This window comes from Salmo salar, chromosome 04 (assembly GCF_965601325.2).
Source record: "Salmo salar chromosome 04, fSalSal1, whole genome shotgun sequence".
NCBI classification, from domain to species: domain Eukaryota; kingdom Metazoa; phylum Chordata; class Actinopteri; order Salmoniformes; family Salmonidae; genus Salmo; species Salmo salar.
In genome coordinates, this window is record NC_138294.1 from 67,751,239 (window position 1) to 67,771,125 (window position 19,887).

The 19,887-nt window shown below is 44.6% G+C and overlaps 3 protein-coding genes across 11 annotated transcripts in view; all 3 read right to left on the reverse strand.

Moving 5' to 3' along the window:
- Positions 1–1,986: 1,986 nt before the first annotated feature.
- LOC106603635 (centromere/kinetochore protein zw10 homolog) lies at positions 1,987–10,860 on the reverse strand. 5 transcript variants are annotated; one of them, XM_014197522.3, is made up of 15 exons: positions 10,519–10,859; positions 8,395–8,529; positions 8,176–8,277; positions 6,362–6,599; positions 5,905–6,123; positions 5,497–5,691; positions 5,208–5,344; positions 4,822–5,004; positions 4,315–4,544; positions 4,089–4,160; positions 3,811–3,980; positions 3,469–3,599; positions 2,836–2,967; positions 2,501–2,703; positions 1,987–2,272 (listed from the first exon to the last, which is right to left on the reverse strand). In XM_014197522.3, exons 1-15 carry the CDS (start codon positions 10,639–10,641, stop codon positions 2,152–2,154), a joined length of 2,391 nt encoding a protein of 796 aa, XP_014052997.1. In that variant the 5' UTR covers positions 10,642–10,859; the 3' UTR covers positions 1,987–2,151. The 5 variants fall into 5 exon arrangements, with proteins under 5 accessions (XP_014052997.1, XP_014052998.1, XP_014052999.1 ...); XM_014197523.3 differs by having other exon boundaries at positions 5,905–6,090; positions 10,519–10,858; XM_014197524.3 differs by having other exon boundaries at positions 5,905–6,057; positions 10,519–10,857.
- A 275-nt stretch (positions 10,861–11,135) lies between these two features.
- On the reverse strand, positions 11,136–15,417 carry LOC106603636 (G protein-activated inward rectifier potassium channel 4). Its single transcript, XM_014197526.3, has 4 exons — positions 14,987–15,417; positions 13,616–13,872; positions 12,241–13,456; positions 11,136–12,070 (listed from the first exon to the last, which is right to left on the reverse strand). The coding sequence occupies exons 2-4, from the start codon at positions 13,793–13,795 to the stop codon at positions 11,877–11,879; spliced, it is 1,590 nt and encodes a 529-aa protein (XP_014053001.1). The 5' UTR covers positions 13,796–13,872; positions 14,987–15,417; the 3' UTR covers positions 11,136–11,876.
- Positions 15,418–15,523: 106 nt separating this feature from the next.
- Positions 15,524–19,887, reverse strand: part of LOC106603638 (ubiquitin carboxyl-terminal hydrolase 28) — a 34,359-nt gene continuing 29,995 nt past the window's right edge. For all 5 annotated transcript variants that reach the window (XM_014197533.3, XM_014197530.3, XM_014197532.3 and 2 more), the window contains exons 25-26: positions 19,096–19,294; positions 15,524–16,263 (exon numbers count right to left, since the gene is read on the reverse strand). In XM_014197533.3, the coding sequence (XP_014053008.1) occupies positions 16,088–16,263; positions 19,096–19,294 (375 nt within the window). In that variant the 3' untranslated portion in view covers positions 15,524–16,087. The remainder of the gene's footprint in view (positions 16,264–19,095; positions 19,295–19,887) is intronic.

Here is a 19,887-nt window from a genome sequence, read left to right on the forward strand (position 1 = left end):
TAGTTCATTAGTCAGATTTGTTGCAAAGCTTTTTGCAACGAAAACCGTTCACTCTAAACGGAAAACGTGTTGCATCTCTTCGTCCATCTATGGACCCAGAACTTAATGGAGCAGCTGACCAATTATGCAAGACTTTAGTTTTGGGTTAACCAAAATTAAGTTGTCTTGAACGCACCATATGGATCATGCTTGAAGAGAGGTGTATAAAAGTCCCATCTGAACTTTTCAGATCAGCTCTTTTGCCAATAATAAGGCAAAATATCATAGTTGGGCTGCCTGTGTTAACACAACCATAGTGCTCATTCAGAAAGCAGTTTCAGATACAAATAATTGTATTAAAGCTGCAATATATATATTTTTGTGCAACTTGATCAAGTAATTGATCGGTTATTCTCATTGAAAGCAAGTCTGCTAAGAAGCTGTTGGTAGATCTGTTCTGAGTGCTATTTTTATGCTTCCCATTTTTAAGCTTCATTTTTTGTATCTTTTACTTTCGGTTTTGTACACCAGCTTCAAACAGCTGAAAATACAATATTTTTGCTTATTGAAAATATATCAAATCAAAACACATTTTATTTGTCACATGAGCCGAATACAACAGTGAAACGCTTACTTACAAGCCCTTAATTAACCAACAATGCAGTTAAGAAAAAATACCTAAAAAAATATTAAATGTAAAAAATTATTAAAGAGCAGCAGTAAATAACAATAGCGAGGCTATATACTGGGGTACCGGTACAGAGTCAATGCGCGGAGGCACCGGTTAGTTGAGGTAATATGTACATGTAGGTAATTAAAGTGACTATGCATAGATAAACAAAGTAGCACAAGCGTAAAAGAGGGGTGGGTAATGCATATAGTGTGGGTAGCCATTTGATTAAATGTTCAGGAGTCTTATGGCTTGGGGGTAAAATCTGTTTAGAAGCCTAGACTTGGCGGTCCGGTACCGCTTATCGTGCAGTAGCAGAGAGAACAGTCTATGACCAGGGTGGCTGGAGTCTGACAATTTTTAGGGCCTTTCTCTGACACCGCCTGGCATAGAAGTCCTGGATGGCAGGAAGCTTGGCCCCAGTGATGTACAGGGCCGCACGCACTACCCTCTGTAGTGCCTTGCGGTCGGAGGCCAAGCAGTGATGCAACCAGTCAGGATGTTCCCTATGGTGCAGCTAAAGAACCGTTAGAGGACCCATGCCAAATCTTTTCAGTCACCTGAGGGGAATAGGTTTTGTTGTGCCCTCTTCACGACTGTCTTGGTGTGCTTGGACCATGTTAGTTTGTTGGTGATGTGGACACCAAGGAACTTGAAGCTCTCAACCTGCTCCACTACAGCCCCGTCAATGAGAATGGGGGCGTGCTCAGTCCTCCTTTTCCTGTAGTCCACAATCATCTCCTTTGTCTTGATCACATTGAGGGAGAGGTTGTTATCCTGGCACCACACGGCCAGGTCTCTGACCTCCCTATAGGCTGTCTTGTCGTTGTCGGTGATCAGGCCTACCACTGTTGTGACATCGGAAAACTTAATGATGGTATTGGAGTCGTGCCTGGCCGTGCAGTCATGAGTGAACAGGGAGTACAGGGTGGGACTGAACACGCACCCGAGGGTCCTCCGTGTTGAGGATCAGCATGGCGGATGTTGTTACCTACCCTCACTGCCTGAGGGCAGCCCATCAGGAAGTCCATAGCATTCTCAAATAGGTGTTCCTTTTGTCCAGGTGTGAAATGGCAGTGTGGAGTGCAATAGTGTGGAGTGCATCATCTGTGGATCTGTTGGGATGGTATGCAAATTAGAGTGGGTCTAGGGTTTCTGGGATAACTGTTGATATATTTCACAGCAGGTTAGATGGTACAATGATTCTTCACAGTATACTTGATATTTTTGTCTCAAACTGAAATTAGGTTAACTATTAGAATTTTAGCATCCAGGAATGGCAGTGATTTCTGCATATCGCACCTTAAAATATTTTTGAAAAGAAGCTGGACACAACATTGTATTTGAAATGCTGTTTTATTATATACAATGGCATATATTGCATTTAAATTCACAACTAGGCTTGAACAAAGACATTAATGAACACTGTTTTCCACAGCAGTGAAGGAAAGTGGTACAGCTTATTGGGGTCGTTTGTTGGAAGCAAGAGAACAAAGGAGAGTCTATTTGATTTTGGTGAGAGCCACCGCACGCCTCTCAGTGTTCTGGAACAAAGCTCGGATTAGGCTCTTCATATTGGAACTAGAGAACTCCAGCGCCAGTGGCCCTTTCCCCTCCGCCCACCTTCAGACAGGAAACAAGGACAAATCAACCAATTAGAGGACTCAGTGGTATACCAATCAAACATCAACCACAATTCCAAAAGTGTACACACAAGTAATCCAAATAAGAAAGTTAATTATATGGATTAGCCGTGTGTACACTTTTGGAATTGTGGTTGTCATAATTTTTTGTTATGAAAATTAATAGCTTTAATGGTGATTTGACAAGCTGAGAAGTTCCTTTTTGTACCTGTCAACTATCTCCTGCAGGTTAGCTCGCAGCACTATGACCAGCTCCTTGAAGGTGATCCACTTCTTCACGTAAACGGGTACCTCCTCCTGGTACTTCTTGTTCTTGTTCTCCTCAGGCAGTGGAATGAACACCAGGGGTCCTTCCTCGATAATGGTCTGACAGAGGATTTGTAGGTGCTCCCCATCTTCAGTGGAGATATCCTAAAGAGCCAAATAGGATAGAAACCATGGGACGAGGAAGCCCAGTCATTCAACCAAGATTAACTATATTTGCCCCCTGTAAAATCATTGCAGAAACACAAGCTACATTGTCAAATAAGAGCCTGCCCTCACCTCCAGCATCATGATTTTGGCAATCAGCTCTGAGATGGCAGTGTTGAGGAGAATCCCCATGGCTTTACAGTATATGTTGACTGGTAGAACGTCTTGCCAGACGGTGCCCAGCCTTTTCAGCTGATGGATGACCTGCAAATGAAACAATCAATTTTCAGTAATAGAACAGTGACCCCATCCTATAAGAATTGTTAGTGCATTTGATACAAGCCAAGCATGGCTAACTTTTGATCTGAATCTTAAAGGGATAGTTCAGCCAACATTGATGTTTTTGTAAAATTCCTCTTACCTTGGGTTGTGTCTGTAGGCCAGTAGTGACAGCATCCACAATAATCTTTCGTTTACTTTTGCCACAGCCAGGAGTTAGCATAATTAGCATTGTCCGAAAAATGAATGGCCTCCTGCTATGCTAATCATGCTTACTTAAAAATTTGACCTAAACATCAATTTTCGTTGAACTATGCCTTTAACTGATGCTTAACTCACCATTTTAGAATGTCTGGCTGATAGTTGCCCTTTGAGACAACGTATTTTAAAATACTGGAGATATAATTCCATATTTGTGGCTACAGTCATCATACGCATAATTGTAGATCTCTTCCAGCGATATTGCCGGTTTACTTGAACACTGACCTGCCTGACGGCCTTGCTGGCTGCGGAGTAGTTGTCCTCGTCATCCAGGTTGGAGAAGTTGCGTGCGGTGGAGAGACGCTCCAGCATCTCTGCTCTCTGGACGTTCAGATGGGCCAGGAAGCAATGAGCGCCTGGGGAATATTGCTAGTCAGAGCTAGAAGTGTACATTCGCTTTTCATCTACTTTGGCGTTGAGATGTCGCTAGAACATGATTGACTCATATCTCCCTGGTCTCATTATCCTTTTTAGAAATAAAAAAAACAGCTCAACCTCCACAAAAGCCTATCAAGTGTGTAGCCATGCTAATGTTGGGCGAGCAATGGGACACGCCCCTTCCCTTACCCAGTTTCCTGAAGCCGGGCACCAGATCCACAAAGGTGGCAGCACCCTCACTGAGGGGGTCAGGCAGGTGTGGACTGAACTGGTGGCCCAGGGTGAGCAGGTGGTGGGCGATGTACATGCAGTTGTTGTGCTGGATGGCCGCCAGATGTGGGAACTTGAGCAGGTTCTCTCTGGAGAGCAGAGAGAGAGAGAGAAGTCAGTGAGAAAGAGAGGAGGAAATGCTCATTCTGAAATTGATTATACATAAACAAAAAAAGAAGAAACCTGAATATACTCACTTATGGTATGTAGGCACAACATCATAGAATAGCTGGAATATATTCCGCACTGTGAAGAACAGTTGGGTAGCACTTTGAGGGACAAAAATTAGAGAAGGAAAAAACGTGTAATTTTTGCAACACAAACAACTTTAGTGAAACACTGGGCTAAAGCTGAAGAGTTAATATCATGTCATCATGTGCAGTGACAGTGGGTAACATGGTGCTGCATAACATGAGAGCGTACCATTGGCTGGAGCTTCCCACAGCCTCGGACAGCGTGTGCAAGGCCAGCTCCATCAGCTGCTGCACTGACTCGCTGATGCGACACACAGGCAGGCACAGCGTCCGCGCACCCAGCTGCTTCTCGTTCTCAAACCTGGACGCCTCAAGCTTCTTGGCCCCCTGCTTGTCCTTGATGTCCCCAGAGCCAGGGCTGGGCATCATGGGGACGGAAAGCTTAGAATCTGGGGTGAGCTGTTGGCAGGAAATTATGTTAGAAGTATATTCGAGTATAACCTCTGTGCATTTACCTGCAGTGAAGATGCAAAGCAGTTCACCTGTCCCAGCTGCATTTATTTTCTTCTCTGGGTATCTGTATGTTCTGATTTAGAACATGCATTCACATGTTGCAGTGGCAAGCAAACCACATTCTGTACATCAGGTGTCAACTGCGTGGCTATTGTCAGTGTACTTAATAATTAGAAACCACACAGATAAGACCATAGATAGACTGCAGGAGAACATAACACACTTTGACGGTGTTGTGCATCTCGGAGGTCATCAGCTTGCGTGCCGCCACGATCACGTCTTTGCATTTCTTGCTGGCAAAGTGGCAGTTGACGTCCTGGGCATACTTGAGCAGCTCGGTGGAGTCTCCTCGGAGGTACTGCATCTCCTTCAAGGACTTCTCAAACTCCTCCGTCTCTTTGATCACCTAGGGATGAGAACATACATGGTGGTATTAATGAATGACAGAATAAAAAGTCTCCTTGTTCTATGTCAAGTCACTAGTTCCAAAAATATAGGGATTTGTATCTCTTTGATAAAACAGACTGTATTGCCTTTAAAATGAATTGTTTGTGCATATTGAGTGTATAGAGGTGTATTTGGAGTACTTGGTTAGACTTTGATACATACTGCACTGTACTGTTCAAGCTGGCAGCTATTGGTTGGGATGGAGTACAGGAGGCACTCATGGATGATGCAATGAGACATCTCCTGCCATACCAGGTCTCCGAGTATCACAGACACTTTTCTCTCACCAACTGATACGTCTGCAAAGAAAAAGATACATGTCATTATAGGGCCAATGGTACTGCTCTAAAATGGTGGCTGGCATAGCAACTGGTTTCATATTTTCAATGACTAAAGGATCTTGACAAGCGCTAAATGACCAACAAATAGGACTATTTGCAAGGGTGCCTACCTAGCAGGTGTGTGTGTATAGTCTTGAGTACCATCAGGACTTTGGTGTAGACCTGTGAGGGGCTGGGGTGCTCCTCGGGGGTCTCGGCAAACTGGAGAGAGAGCAGGGTGCCCTCACCTTGCTGCTCCGACACCTCCACGTTCAGAGAGGGGTACGTGATCAGGGGCTTCAGCAGGTATTTCAGCAGCACCTGGCCTAGAGCGGGGAGAGGCTGGCTGTCTCATGATGGACTAACAGGATGCTATGGAAGCAGCCTCACAGTGTATGTACAGAACAGAGAGGCATTACAGATTATTAAAACTCAATAGTCGGACTAATACAAACAGAAAATGATCTGTATTCAAATAATTTGATTCTGTCAGCTTTACAGTAAGAAAAACATTGACTGACTGATTGACTGGGTCTTACTGAAGAGTTTGATCTTGTGTTGGAGTTCCCCCTGGATGGTCAGGGCCTGGAGGACACAGGAGAGCAGAGGCGAAGGGCTCTGCTGGGGCTCCTTGGTCCCGCCCAGGGTCAGCTGGAGCTCCGTCTTCAGGAACGACTTCATCCCAGTCGGCTCTGAGAGGATGGATGGACACACACAACCAGTGTCTGTGGTGGCATGAATCAAGAGCAATTTACCGCCTTTAAAATAAAAACGTACAAATGACATTTTAAATAATATATTTATATCGGAGGATTCCATGTTGTACCCTTTGGAGTGCGGCTGACACCTCAGGCAGCCTACTTATCCTCAATACAAGTGCCCTAGATATGCTACTTTCTAACACTTCATGGTCAAGAACTTGAGGCATGTCATTATGAGGCCAAACATCAGCCCAGGGTCTTCCATACTCTATATGATGCCTGGTAGCCTTTTTACCTTTGGAAGGAGGCAGTTTCCAGACGGCCAGTCTCTTCCACTCGTCCCCCAGATGGTAGATGAGGTTCTCTCTCTGGACAGTGAGCTCTGAGCTGAGGGCTCTCAGCAGGGGCAGCTCAGAGCCTTTCCACGCCTTCAGAGAGTCTGCACTGTGCCGGGCCTTTTCTAACTGTTTGGCCGCAATTACATACTTCTTCTCCAGTAGGGCTTTGTGAAACTCCTCCATTGCAATGTGAAACTAAATTGAACAGAAAAATTAACAATACAGAAAATGTATGACATGTAAAAATGCATTGACATTTACATTTATGCATTATGATAAATAACACCATTCAGTTTAACAGGGCCCTGTGTAGATATCAGTGGGGAACAGGTTAGGGCTACAGTGGGGAGTAGCCCATAACATATAGCCAACCAGTACCTGTGCCTGTTTGGCAATGCTTTTCCAAAGTCAAAGAGTAACATCCGTAGTTGGTGGATGATACTGATAAAGAAATCGTTGTTTGCGTCGCCCACGAAAGAATTACATCCAATTGTTAACGTGTGTGCGCAAACACTGACATCCATTTGATTTGGAGGGGAAGGTGGTAGCATCTAACAATTGGATTTAATTCATTCCTGGGCAATGCAAACAATGATTTCCTCATCCAAGCCGTCCACCGACCACGGATATACTCTCCGACGTGGGAAAAGCGTCGCCAAACAAATACACTACATGACCAAAAGTATGTGGACACCTGATTGTCAAACATCTCACTCCAGCATCATGGGCATTCATATGGAGTTGGTCCCCCCCCTTTGCTGCTACAACAGCCTCCACTCTTCTGGGAAGGCTTTCCACTAGATGTTGGAACATGGCTGCAGGGACTTGCTTCCATTCAGCCACAAGAGCATTAGGGAGGTCGGGCACTGATGTTAGGCAATTAGGCCAGGCTTACAGTCGGCATTTCAATTCATCCCAAAGGTGTTCGATGGGGTTGAGGTCAGGGCTCTGTGCAGACCATTATTCCTCCACCCCCAAACTTTACAGTTGGCACTATGCATTGGGACAGATAGCATACTCCTGGCATCCGCCAAACCCAGATTCGTCCGTCAGTCTGCCAGATGGTGAAGTGTGATTCATCACTCCAGAGGACATGTTTCCACTGCTCCAGAGTCCAATGGCGGTGAGCTTTACACCACTTCAACCGACGCTTGGCATTACGCATTGTGATCTTAGGCTTGTGTGCGGCTGCTTGGCCATGGAAACCAATTACATGAAGTTCCCGATGAACAGTTCTTGTGCTGACGTTGCTTCCAGAGGCAGTTTGGAACTTGGTATTGAATGTTGTAGTGAGTGTTGTAACCGAGGACAGACTTTTACGCGGTACGCGCTTCATAACTTGGATGTCATGTTCTGTGAGATTATGTGGCCTACCACTTTGCGTCTGAGCTGTTGTTTCTCCTAAGTGTTTCCACTTCACAATAACAGCACTTACAGTTGACTGGGGCAGCTCTAGAAGTGCAGAAATTTGACAAACTGACTTGTTAGAAAGGTGGCATCCTATGACGGTGCCACGTTGAGTCACTGAGCTCTTCAGTAAGGCCAATGTTTGTCTATGGCGATTGCATGGCTGTGTGCTCGATTTTATACACCTGTGAGCAACGGGTGTGGCTGAAATAGCCGAATAGACTAATTTGAAGGGGTGTTCACGTACACTATATATAAACAAAAGTATCTTGCATGCCTCTCCAATGGTATGCCCCAAGACGGAATTTAATTGAAAATAACTGTACATGACTGTGGGGCTACAGCAGGGAGCTACTTAGGCTACCTCTTCTAGGTGCCTGAGCATGGCAATGACAGTAGTGTTTCTCTCCAGCTGTTGCTTTAGCTTGGCATATTCCGTCACAGCTGTATGTAGATTCTGCTGCACCTGTAAACATACATACACTTATTTTTAATAGTATGTCTCTGCCAACTGTCAGTTCGGTTACACCTCCCACAAACACAAGGAGATGCCAATGACTCATGAACAGTTCCTGACGCTTACCTCTGTCTCAATGCAGCTTTTGAGGACATCAATTTCTTTAGAGACCTCTTCAGCCTGTCCCATGAGTACCTCTGCCCCCTGCATGCTGGGTAGAAACTCATTGTATCTCTTGTTGATCATGTCACATACCTCTTCCTATGGGGAGATATAGAGAAACACCGATAGTGAGATTGGGGGAAATAATCAGAGGGAAATAATCAAAGTGTAAGGCGATGACGAGAAGAGTCTGAAATACCACATTGCATAAATACCCCTGATAAAAAAGCAAGATATATTATTTTTCAATGTGGGCAGAGTAGGTAAGACAACCATGACACATCATTCAACACTGAACAGCTGTTTCTGTGTGGAATGGCCACGAGTAACCTAACTACCATGCTTCTTACAAAGCCAACTTGTTCAGAACACGTTGCTAGATAACCTTGTCAAGAAGCTAGGTTGCTACAGCTACTTTGGCATGATCCTTGGCCTGTAGTCAGCTTGCTAAGCTGCCACAGACAAGGCTGTGGCATTGGCACCAAGCTAACATTAGATAGCAAGCAATTGGCTAACAGCGACTCCTTGTGGCTAGAAAGCTAACATTAGATTTACAGCTAATATTTATACCAAACAAAAAAATATAACGCAACAATTTGACAGAGTTACAGTTCATATAAGGAAATCAGTCAATTTAAATCAAGTCATTAGACCCGAATCTATGGATTTCAAGACTGGGCAGGGGTGCAGCCATGGGTGTGCCTTGGAGGGTATAGGCCCACCCACTGGGGAGCAAGGCCCTGCCAATCGGAATAATGCCACAAAAGGGCATTATTACAGCCTCCCGAGTGGTGCAGCACTCTAAGGCACTGCATCGAGTCACTACAGCCCTGGGTTAGATCCCAGGCTGTGTCATAGCCGGCCGTGACCGGGAGACCAATGCGCACAATAGGCCCAGCGTTAGGAGAGGGTTTGGCCGGACGGGATTTCCTTGTTCCATCGCGCTCTAGCAACTCCTTGTGGAGGGCTGGGCGCCTGCAAGCTGACTTCGGTCGCCAACTGGACAGTGTTTCCTCCAACACATTGGTGCGTCTGGCTTCCAGGTTAAGCGAGCAGTGTGTCAAGAAGCAGTGTGGCTTGGCGGGGTCGTGTTTCAGAGGATGCATGCCTCTTGACCTTAAGACCTTGACCGAAGACCTTGACCGAAGACCTTAGACTTACTTCAGAACTCCGGCCTCCAATTCAAAAAGCACGAGGAAGAAGGGTCAAGACCGTAACTACCAATTGGATATCAACAAATTGGGGTAAAAAAAAAAAGGTCTTTATTACAGACAGAAATACTCTTCAGTTTCATCAGATGTCCTGGTGGCTGGTTTCAGACGATCCTGCAGGTGAAGCCGCCAGATGTGGTGGTCCTGGGCTGGCGTGGTTACACATGGTGTGCAGTTGTGAGGCCGGGTGGACATACTGCCAAAATCCCTAAAACGACTTTGGAGGTGGTTTATGGTAGAGAAATTAACATTAAATTCTCTGACAACAGTTCTGGTGGATAATCTTGCAGTCAGCATGCCAATTGCACACTCCCTCTGTGGCATTGTATTGTGACAAAACTGCATATTTTAGAGAGGCCTTTTATTGTGCCCAGCACAAGGTGCACCTGTGTAATGATCATGCTGTTGAATCAGCTTCTTGATACACCACACCTATCAGGTGGATGGATTATCTTGGCAAAGGCCAAATGCTCACTAACAGGGATGTAAACAAATTTGTGCACTCAATTGGAGAGAAAGATTTTTGTGCGTATGTAAAATTTCGGGGATCTTTTATTTCAGCTCATGAGACCAGCGTTAGGAGAAATATAAACGCAACTTTACATGTTGCGTTTATATTTTTGTTCCGTGTAGCTAGCTAGCAAGCAAATCGTGTCATAATCGGGGTAATGCTCGCTAGCTAATTTAGCTAGTTAGTCCAGTTTCTGTTCGTTAGCTAGTTAGATTGGGCTAGCAAGACGGTTTCGAACGATAAAACCAAAGATTTTGTTCACTTTGTGATAAGTTAGCCCAATTGTTTTGTTTATTTCGCGGGCTAGTTTACGTTAGTTATTTCGCTGTCTAGTTAAACGTGCGCTAGCTAAACTCGCCTGTTTACCTTAGTTTCCTCTACTTTCCGTGATAGCTTGCTAATTTTAGCAGCGAGGTCTTCTTTTTCAAGTTTACCAGAACTAGCAAGGACTTCTGTCACGAAAGACGCCATGTTTGATTTGGAGAACATCTGACTAGCTAGCTAGCAGCACCAAAACCCTTCAAGCTGAAGAAGCCCTCACATAAACCAATCAAAAGCAAAGTTCCACTATGCCCAAGACTCTGGCCACGCCTAGGACAGATTTGCGATTTAAAAGTGATAAATACTGAACAAAACAAAAGCAATAAAAATAAGTAATACTGAAATGACTAAATATCTTGCAGTCTGCCTTCTCCCTACAGTTTCCCTACAGCCTCTCAACTGTGTTTGTCTGGGAGTGTTGGGGAATAGGCAGAAGACGACTTTACCTTCGAACCAAATGGACAATAAATAATCTAAATCGTCTATTCTATTAACAAATTAGCAACTGCAGTATATATTAGCAGTAGAGTTGTAGTCTGTCAATTAGAGGACCATGTATGTGATTAAATCAGTGTTTGATGTATTTCACTTTTTTTTTATTGGATAGACTGAGGGGGAACCTATAAATAATTATTCCCTTTTTGAGGGACAAATGTCATGACTTCTCAGAAAAAAAGAATCAAAGTTTAATATGTCAAAAGGCAACCATATTAGAAAACTCTGGTGGAGGACACTTTTCAAGGCACTGTAGAGGACTGATATGTGTTATACATTTACATCAGGACAGAGTAAATATAACAGCTGAACAACACTGACATTCAAATGTATCACATTTTGAATCATTATGGCCTTATCACTACATCATCATGAATTCACAATCACTATGAAATACATGTGACATTGTGATTCAAAACAGGCTACAGATTTAACCTTTCAAAACAACAAAAATCCTGACAAAAACAAGAGGGAAGCAGTTTCAACACCTATAATGATTGGTTCCATATTTCTATGATTTGGGAGGTAGCAGTTAACAAATGTATCCATAATGAACTACAACTATCCATTATGAACTATAAACTAGACACACAGACACAAACAGTATTGTAATCTAACAAAGCATGGAGTCATGGCTGCATACTCATTACTACACTAACTTCTGTGTAAATCACCCACATGAATGCTGTCCCTGTCAACACAGTTCAAATTCTGGTTGAGGGTGTAGATTATCATGCTAATGTATAAGTCTTACTCTTTTGAATAATGTTTGTCCACAATATTAGAGACAACAGGAAAGTTTGTCTCAGGGAGGGGAGGGAACTAAGGGCATTCACAAGAAGTCTTGGCCTTTAAATTATATTAATACAAGGGCTGTTTGCTCAGTGTGAATAGTACAGTCCTATTATCTAAAAGAGGACCTCTTCTTTTTCATCACTCTTCTCTTTAGCACTAATGGTGGGGGTTTGTACTGTGAAGGTTTTGTCAAATGCACCACGGTCTACCCGGTAAGACCCCTTTTCCAGAGACATGCAGGATTCAAATCGGTGGCCCCATAGAATCTCGTCCTCAGTGTAGGAGGTTCTGGCTTGGCATATCATACCTACAACACAGAAGAGACCAATTTTTTTCCACATTTTGCACAGCAAGGCATTTATGAGACGTTTAATCTTTACACATCTATCTCTTATGCTACAGTCACAGACATGAAGACATTACTTTTTTTCTAATGATTTTAGAAAGGTCACATTCTAACATTCAAAGCCAACCAACCTGACGCCTCCACGATTCCCTCCAGAATGATGATGATCTCAAATCTCTCCCTTGTCAGACGCTCAGCCCCTATTTCCCAGAAGGGGCTGCTCTCATTGATTACATGGGTGATGGTCTGTGGCTCGACCAACAGGAGCCTGTCTCCTCCGGTATCGTAGCCCAGGTTGATCTCTGACTGCTCCAGTGGTATGAACTCCCCTTCCTTGGTCTGTCTGGACTTGATCAACTTGGCTCGTATCTTGGCGTCCACCATGTGACTCGCCCTCAGGTCTCCGATGCGGAAGAGGAGGCAGAGTTTCTCGTCGCGCTCCGATATGACACAGTGCTTGCTGAAGATCAGAGTCTGGGCCCTTTTCTGAGGCCGGGAGATCTTGACGAACATGCAGCCAACCATGAGGGCATCGATGATGGAGCCAATGATAGACTGGGCCATGAGGAGAACCACACCCTCCATGCAGTTGGCCGTCACCAATCTAGAGCCATAGCCAATGGTCCTCTGGCTCTCCACCGACAGAAGCAGGGCGGAGATGAAACTGTCCACATTCTCGAAGCACGGCTGCCATTGAGGGTCGTGGACGTGGGCCACGTCATCCCGCAGCCAGGCATCTAGGAAGTAGATCTCGGCAAAGGCCACCCACGTGACAACGTAGCACATGGTAAAGACAAAGAGGAACCAACGGTACTTCAAGTCCACCAGAGTGGTGAAGATGTCCAAGAGGAAACGGCTCTTGTCCTCGATAGGGCCCAGGTTGACCTGACACTTCCCGTCTTTGGTGACGTAGCGCTGACGCTGCTTGTTGGCTGTGCCATAACTTGGCCTCTCGTCACCTAGGAGTTTGCAGCGTAGCTTGTGGGGCTTGTTCTCACCACTTGTGCCATGGGCGGAGCTACGGGTGCTACCAAAGGGGCCACCAAAGGGAGCGCCTGAGTACCACCTGGAGCTGAAACGCTTGAGGTGGCGTCCGCGGTGAGAAGTGGCTGGCTCCTCTGGCTCCTCAGTGGGGATGATGTACTGGCAGGTGTCTACCTCCTGGCTGATCAATCCTGCAACAACCTGATGGGGCCCTGGGCTCTGGGGCTGTGGCTGGGGGGATGCAGAGGGGGATGGCTGGGGTGAGAGAACTGGGAAGTTGTCATTGTTGTTATTTGAGCTGGGGATGAGAGAGACTCTTGTGGAGTGGAGCATTGTCAAATCCATGTTGATTTTTGCTGCAACCTGAACAAAAATATGTTAGAACAATTAATTGACTGACTCATACATTACATACATGATCTACAACGTATTTGTGCTGGAAACAGTATCCAGTGTCAACACAACCCACTGAACAATATCCCAAAACACAAATTAACGAAATTGACTCTCTGCAATAGGTACCCTCTTTGGATATGGGGTGAAGCGTGTTGATTCTGGGGGTGGTCTAGGGAGGTGTTTGGCTGTGAGAGTCTGTGCTGGTGGAATTGAGTTCCTGCGGGGGTCAATTCTCGTAGGACTCCTGTAGTCACTGTTATGGGGCTCGTGTAATGTCACCCTGCTGCACATCATGGTGAAAGCCATCAGCGAGACTACTGTAGATTCCTGTGCTCTGTGTGGCAGTTGAGCTACTGAAGGCCCAGAAAGTTGATTTCTTGTTCCTGTTGAAGCAATAGAATCCGATTGAGAGTTGCCACACAATTATCAACCACCACTACAAAGGAAAGAGACTAAATTAAATTCTTCCACCAAGTAATAATGGTGGAACTTAACTCCTTATGTCCTGATTACAGATAGTCAAATTTCATAGTTCAGGGATTGTTAGTAGGCTAAATCCAGCTGTGGGTCAGTGGGTGTATGCCAGATCTCTGATACACTGAGGGTGTTCTTTCAACAGATGGTTCCCTCTCCTCAGGATAAATTCTTACATCATTCCTCCCCCTCTCCTCCCCTGCCCCCAACAACTTTCGAGTCGTACAAATCTGACGTACGTCGTGTGATATCATCGGTCTCTGCTGGATATAATTAAACTATAGGGATTACGATTGATCCTCTAAATTAATCTGGTAACAACCAAGGCGCATGGTGATGGATTTGAGGAGATTACGGTTTTACTCTTACTTACGGGGGCTTAGATAATTGATTTGCCCAGATGTGGCCAAATAAACCCCGGGCAAATCTCTATTTCTTGTTGTCACTGTTTCTGTTCGTGTTGTCACTCACTCTCTCCCCTACTGGACCGCCAAAACAGCTCGTAGCGGCAGACGTGCTGCGCTGCGTGCAGGATTTCAGGACCACATCAATGTCGATTCTGACTCCAGAGTGCAGCAGACCATGAACTGCCCAAGGCATTGTAATCAACAGTACTAATTGCACTCCGAATGTTTTTCTGTAGAGGAAAAACTAGAGATGTCTCATTACACCTCATCTGTAGAATAGTTGCGATGCTACATTTTTGATGTGCAGCTAATGTTGAACAACATCTTCTTTGTAAATGTGTTGATTTTACACAGATGGGCTTCACCAATTCTGAGATGTGTAGCCCATTCCTAAAAGTTACATAATACTGTAAAACAATTCACTCTTTGCTTTTTTCAGTTGCAACCTTAAAACAACATCCTTATAACCAGACCAACACCAGAAGAAATGTGCTAGAACAACCAGGGAAACTATACAAACACAAACAGAGAGGGAAAGTAGGTATGTATGTCTGTACATTAAGGAGAGTCATCATAACTAACTGCCAAAAGAAAGACACAACAAACTAAACCATACCTGAATAGAGATGCCAGTAGTTGTTCTCAGTTTGGGATCATCTTCCACCGGAGAGATAACAAGCAGCTATCAAAAATAAATACAAGCGGGATGGCTTTTTTGTGGTAAAGCTGGTGCTGTGGTTTCTCTCCCAGTGATGTCAAGGCGAACTGGCAGGATGCCTGCTGTCCAGCTGCGGACCAGAGGGGGCCGTCCCACACTCCCCCCTCACCTCCCTCTGCTCACACAGGGAGGTCAGCTGTTAATCTTCTCATGGGGTCAGCAGGGCTGGCGAGCTGTGCAGGAAGTAGTACGGCACCATGGGAAGTGACAAATAAACAACAAACACAATGCACAGTACAGAAATGTTAAGTTGGTCGTTGGACAATCAATATTGTTTTCTCTCTCTCTGTGTGTGTGTGTGTGTGTGTGTGTGTGTGTGTGTGTGTGTGTGTGTGTGTGTGTGTGTGTGTGTGTCAAGGGGTGTTGTAAGGTAAAAGACAGAAATATAGATTGAAAAAAAGGGGACAGACACAAAAGAAGACTAGAGCGCAAAGCAAGGAGAAAAGAACAACAGAAAGAACAGAAAGTTTGAAAGTTTATTGAGCGTCAATACAGGTTTCAACAAGTGGAAATCAGAGGAGTGGAAGGAAAGGCTTACATATATAAACAAGCGAATACAAAACAAGATAGGTTTGGACAAAGGAAACAGAATTTCTATGTTCACGGCAATCCTAATTCGTCATGATAAATGTAAAATATCTAAGAAACTATAAAAATACTCTTGTGTTTTCACTTTCTTAAAACACACCTGCATAGGTTCAAAGCACTAATACCTTAATAATGCATAATAAAGAAATCTCTCCATCTCTCCTTGATGTCTCTGTGAGTATCATATGAGCGTATAAGCTCTGCCTCAAGTCACTCAGAATCTACAACATTTTCCAGCTTAGAAAAATATGGTAAAAGCACATTAAAAAGTACAATAAAAAACTGCTTTGCAATACTAGGCAAAAATCCAGTGTTTGTCAACTCTACATCAGGATAAAAACATTAGCGGCCGTCGGCTGGCGTACGGGCCCTGACACTTATTCTCAGAAGCTGACCTCTGACCCCTTGGCCTTACTTGACAGCGACCACAGAGGTGTTGGTGATAGACTCCATGATGGCGGCCAGGCGGCTGCACAAGTCGTGGGGCACTTTGGAGCGCACTGTTGGTGGATCTTTTAGAACCACCATCTCTGTTGAGCAGTCCAGAACCCTGGGCAGAAACTCACCCAACTTCTCCTGCAGGGAGTCTGAAAAGGAGTGGAAGGGGTGAGAAGGAGAGAAAGACTTAGAGCTTCCATGAGAGGAGTAAAATACAGTTAAGACCGCCAGGTGAGCAAGAGATGTGTGAGAAATTAGATGAGACAGAGGAGAGGAAAATGTGCTACAGAGACACGCTAAGCCATATAATAATACATTATACAGTTGAAGTCGGAAGTTTACATACACCTTATCCAAATACATTAAACTCAGTTCACAATTCCTGAAATGTAATCCTATTAAAAATTCCCTGTCTTAGGTCAGTTAGGATCACCACTTTATTTTAAGAACGTGAAATGTCAGAATAATAGTAGAGAGAATTATTTCTTTCAGCTTTTATTTCTTTCATCACATTCCCAGGGGGTCAGAAGTTTACATACACTCAATTTGTATTTGGTAGCATTGCCTTTAAATTGTTTATCTTGGGTCAAACATTTCAGGTAGCCTTCCACAAGCTTCCCACAATAAGTTGGGTGAATTTTGTCCCATTCCTCCTGACAGAGCTGGTGTAACTGAGTCAGGTTTAGGCATCCTTGCTCGCACACGCTTTTTCAGTTCTGCCCACAAATTTTCTATTGGATTGAGGTCAGGGCTTTGTGATGGTCACTCCAATACCTTGACTTTGTTGTCCTTAAGCCATTTTGCCACAACTTTGGAAGTATGCTTGGGGTCATTGTCCATTTGGAAGACCCATTTGCGACCAAGCTTTAACTTCCTGACTGATGTCTTGATGTTGTTTCAATATATCCACATAATTTTCCTTCCTCATGACGCCATCTATTTTGTGAAGTGCACCAGTCCCTCCTGCAGCAAAGCACCCCCACAACATGATGCTGCCACCCCTATGCTTCACGGTTAGGATGGTGTTCTTTGGCTTGTAAGCCTCCCCCTTTTTCCTCCAAACATATGGCCATTATGGCCAAACAGTTCTATTTTTGTTTCATCAGACCAGAGGACATTTCTCCAAAAAGTACGATCTTTGTCCCCATGTGCAGTTGCGAACCGTAGTCTGGCTTTTTTATGGCGGTTTTGGAGCAGTGGCTTCTTCCTTGTTGAGCGGCCTTTCAGGTTATGTCGACATAGGACTCGTTTTACTGTGGAAATAGATACTTTTGTGTTTCCTCCAGCATCTTCACAAGGTCCTTTGCTGTTGTTCTGGGATTGATTTGCACTTTTCGAACCAAAGTACGTTCATCTCTAGGAGACAGAACGCATCTCCTTCCTGAGCGGTATGACGACTGTGTGGTCCCATGGTGTTTATACTTGCGTACTATTGTTTGTACAGATGAACGTGGTACCTTCAGGTGTTTGGAAATTGCTCCCAAGGATGAACCAGACTTGTGGAGGTCTACAATTCTTTTTTCTGAGGTCTTGGCTGATTTCTTTTGATTTTCCCATGATGTCAAGCAAAGAGGCAGTGAGTTTGCAGGTAGGCCTTGAAATACATCCACAGGTACACCTCCAATTGACTCAAATGATGTCAATTAGCTTATCAGAAGCTTCTAAAGCCATGAGATCATTTTCTGGAATTTTCCAAGCTGTTTAAAGGCACAGTCAACTTAGTGTATGTAAACTTCTGACCCACTGGAATTGTGATACAGTGAATTATAAGTGAAATAATCTGTCTGTAAACAATTGTTGGTAAAACATTACTTGTGTCATGCACAAAGTAGATGTCCTAACCGACTTGCCAAAACTATAGTTTGTTAACAAGAAATTTGTGGAGTGGTTGAAAACGAGTTTTAATGACTCCAACCTAAGTGTATGTAAACTTCTGACTTCAACTGTACATGGTAACACATGGGTTGAGGTCAGGGATCTGTGCAGGCCAGTCAAGTTCTTCCACACCAATCTGGACAAACTAATTCTGTATGGACCTCGTTGTGCACGGGGGCATTGTCATGCTAAAACAGGCAAGGGCTTTCCCCAAACTGTTGCCACAAAGTTGGAAGCACAGAATCGTCTAGAATGTCATTGTATGCAATAGTGTTAAGAGTTCCCTTCACTGGAACTAAGGGGCCTAGCCCGAACCATCAAAAACAGGTCCAGACCATTATTCTTCCACCACCAAACTGGCACTATGCATTGGGGCAGATAGAGTTCTCCTGGCATCTGCGAAACCCAGATTCGTCTGTCGGACTGCCAGATTGGGAAGCGCGATTCATCACTCCAGAGAACGTGTTTCCACTGCTCCAGAGTCCAATGGTGGCAAGCTTTAACACCACTCCTGCCAATGCTTGCCATTGCGCATGGTGATCTAGACATGTTTGCGGCTGCTCGGCCATGGAAACCCATTTCATGAAGCTCCCAACGAACAGTTCTTGTGCTGACGTTGCTTCCAGAGGCAGTTTGGACCTTGGTAGTGAGTGTTGTAACCGAGGACAGACTTTCACTCGCTACCCGCTTCAGGACTCGGCGGTCCCGTTCTGTGAGCTTGTGTGGCCTACCACTTTGCAACTGAGCTGTTGTTGCTCCTAGATGGTTCCACTTCACAATAACAGCACTTACAGTTGACTGGGGCGGCTCTAGCTGGGCAGAAATGTGACAAACTTACTTGTTGGAGAGGTGGCATCCTATGATGGTGCCACATTGAAAGTCATTGAGCTCTTCAGTAAGGCCATTTTACTGCCAATGTTTGTCTATGGAGATTGCATGGCTTTGTGCTCGAGTTCATACACCTGTCAGCAACGGGTGTGGCTGAAATAGCTGAATCCACTCATTTGAAGGGATGTCCACATACCCTTTGTGTATATATATAGTGTATATTTAACACAGCTTGGATAAAGCCCAGGAAAAACCTCTTCCCCTCCACCTGTCCTCACCATCCAGGTCTACTCCCAGGTAGGAGCACCAGTGGCTGCGGACAGCCTCCATGGTGTCCAGGTCTTCCTGGCTGACCATGTCCGGCCGGCTCATCAGGTGCATGCAGGGGATGACCGCCTCGTTCATGATGATCATGCCCTCCTCCACGTCGCTCACCTCGCCGCTCCTGAACAGGGTGGCCGCGTTGTCATTCATCTCCTAGGAAGGGGGCAGAACGGGGAGAACAGGGGATATGCAGGTGCAGTGTCACTATGGAGTCTCTTTGGATAGTTTGTATTTTCCAGTTAAGATCCTGGGGAATTCATGTACAAATGAACCCCATAACAAACACAAAAAAGTGGCTGCAACCAGGTCTAGCTTGAAATGAAAAACAAAACTTGTTCCTAAATAAGTGCATCAGTTTTAGTGAGCTGTTGAATGTGGGGCTTAAAATACAGACTTCATCAAGGTGAAATCCCAAGTATGATGACACCACCTCTATTGGCTCATTTTGCAAAGTGACTGAGGCAGAGAAGGGGGTTGCTTTCTTGATCTGGAGAATACCATTAGTTCTCTGCATTTAAGATCAATTTGAGCTGAAAGAGGTTATGTTGGACAACAAACGCTTCCTGCAATTTGAGAAATGCCTCATCTAGTATGGGAGCAGTGCTATAGGTGATGGTGTCATCTGCATACAGATGTAGGATCTTAATTTAAGCCAGTTTGCTACAGAAGGGAAATAACCCTGCAGAACAGGAAATGTGAATTATTAGTCTAGAGATAAGTAGTCTATTCACGCATAAAGTTTTATT

Coding starts and splice junctions, on each gene's coding strand:
- LOC106603635 (XM_014197522.3), bottom strand. CDS start 10,641: ATGTTCTCCAAATCAAACATGGCGTCTTTCGTGACAGAAGTCCTTGCT. Junction 6,124..6,361: donor GAAACTGCCTCCTTCCAAAG/GTAAAAAGGCTA, acceptor TTTATTTTAAAG/GCGGTAAATTGCTCTTGATT. Junction 4,161..4,314: donor GTGGGAAGCTCCAGCCAATG/GTACGCTCTCAT, acceptor TGTCCCTCAAAG/TGCTACCCAACTGTTCTTCA.
- LOC106603636 (XM_014197526.3), bottom strand. CDS start 13,795: ATGGCTTTCACCATGATGTGCAGCAGGGTGACATTACACGAGCCCCAT. Junction 13,457..13,615: donor TCACCCCATATCCAAAGAGG/GTACCTATTGCA, acceptor ATTTTTGTTCAG/GTTGCAGCAAAAATCAACAT. Junction 12,071..12,240: donor GGGAATCGTGGAGGCGTCAG/GTTGGTTGGCTT, acceptor TCTGTGTTGTAG/GTATGATATGCCAAGCCAGA.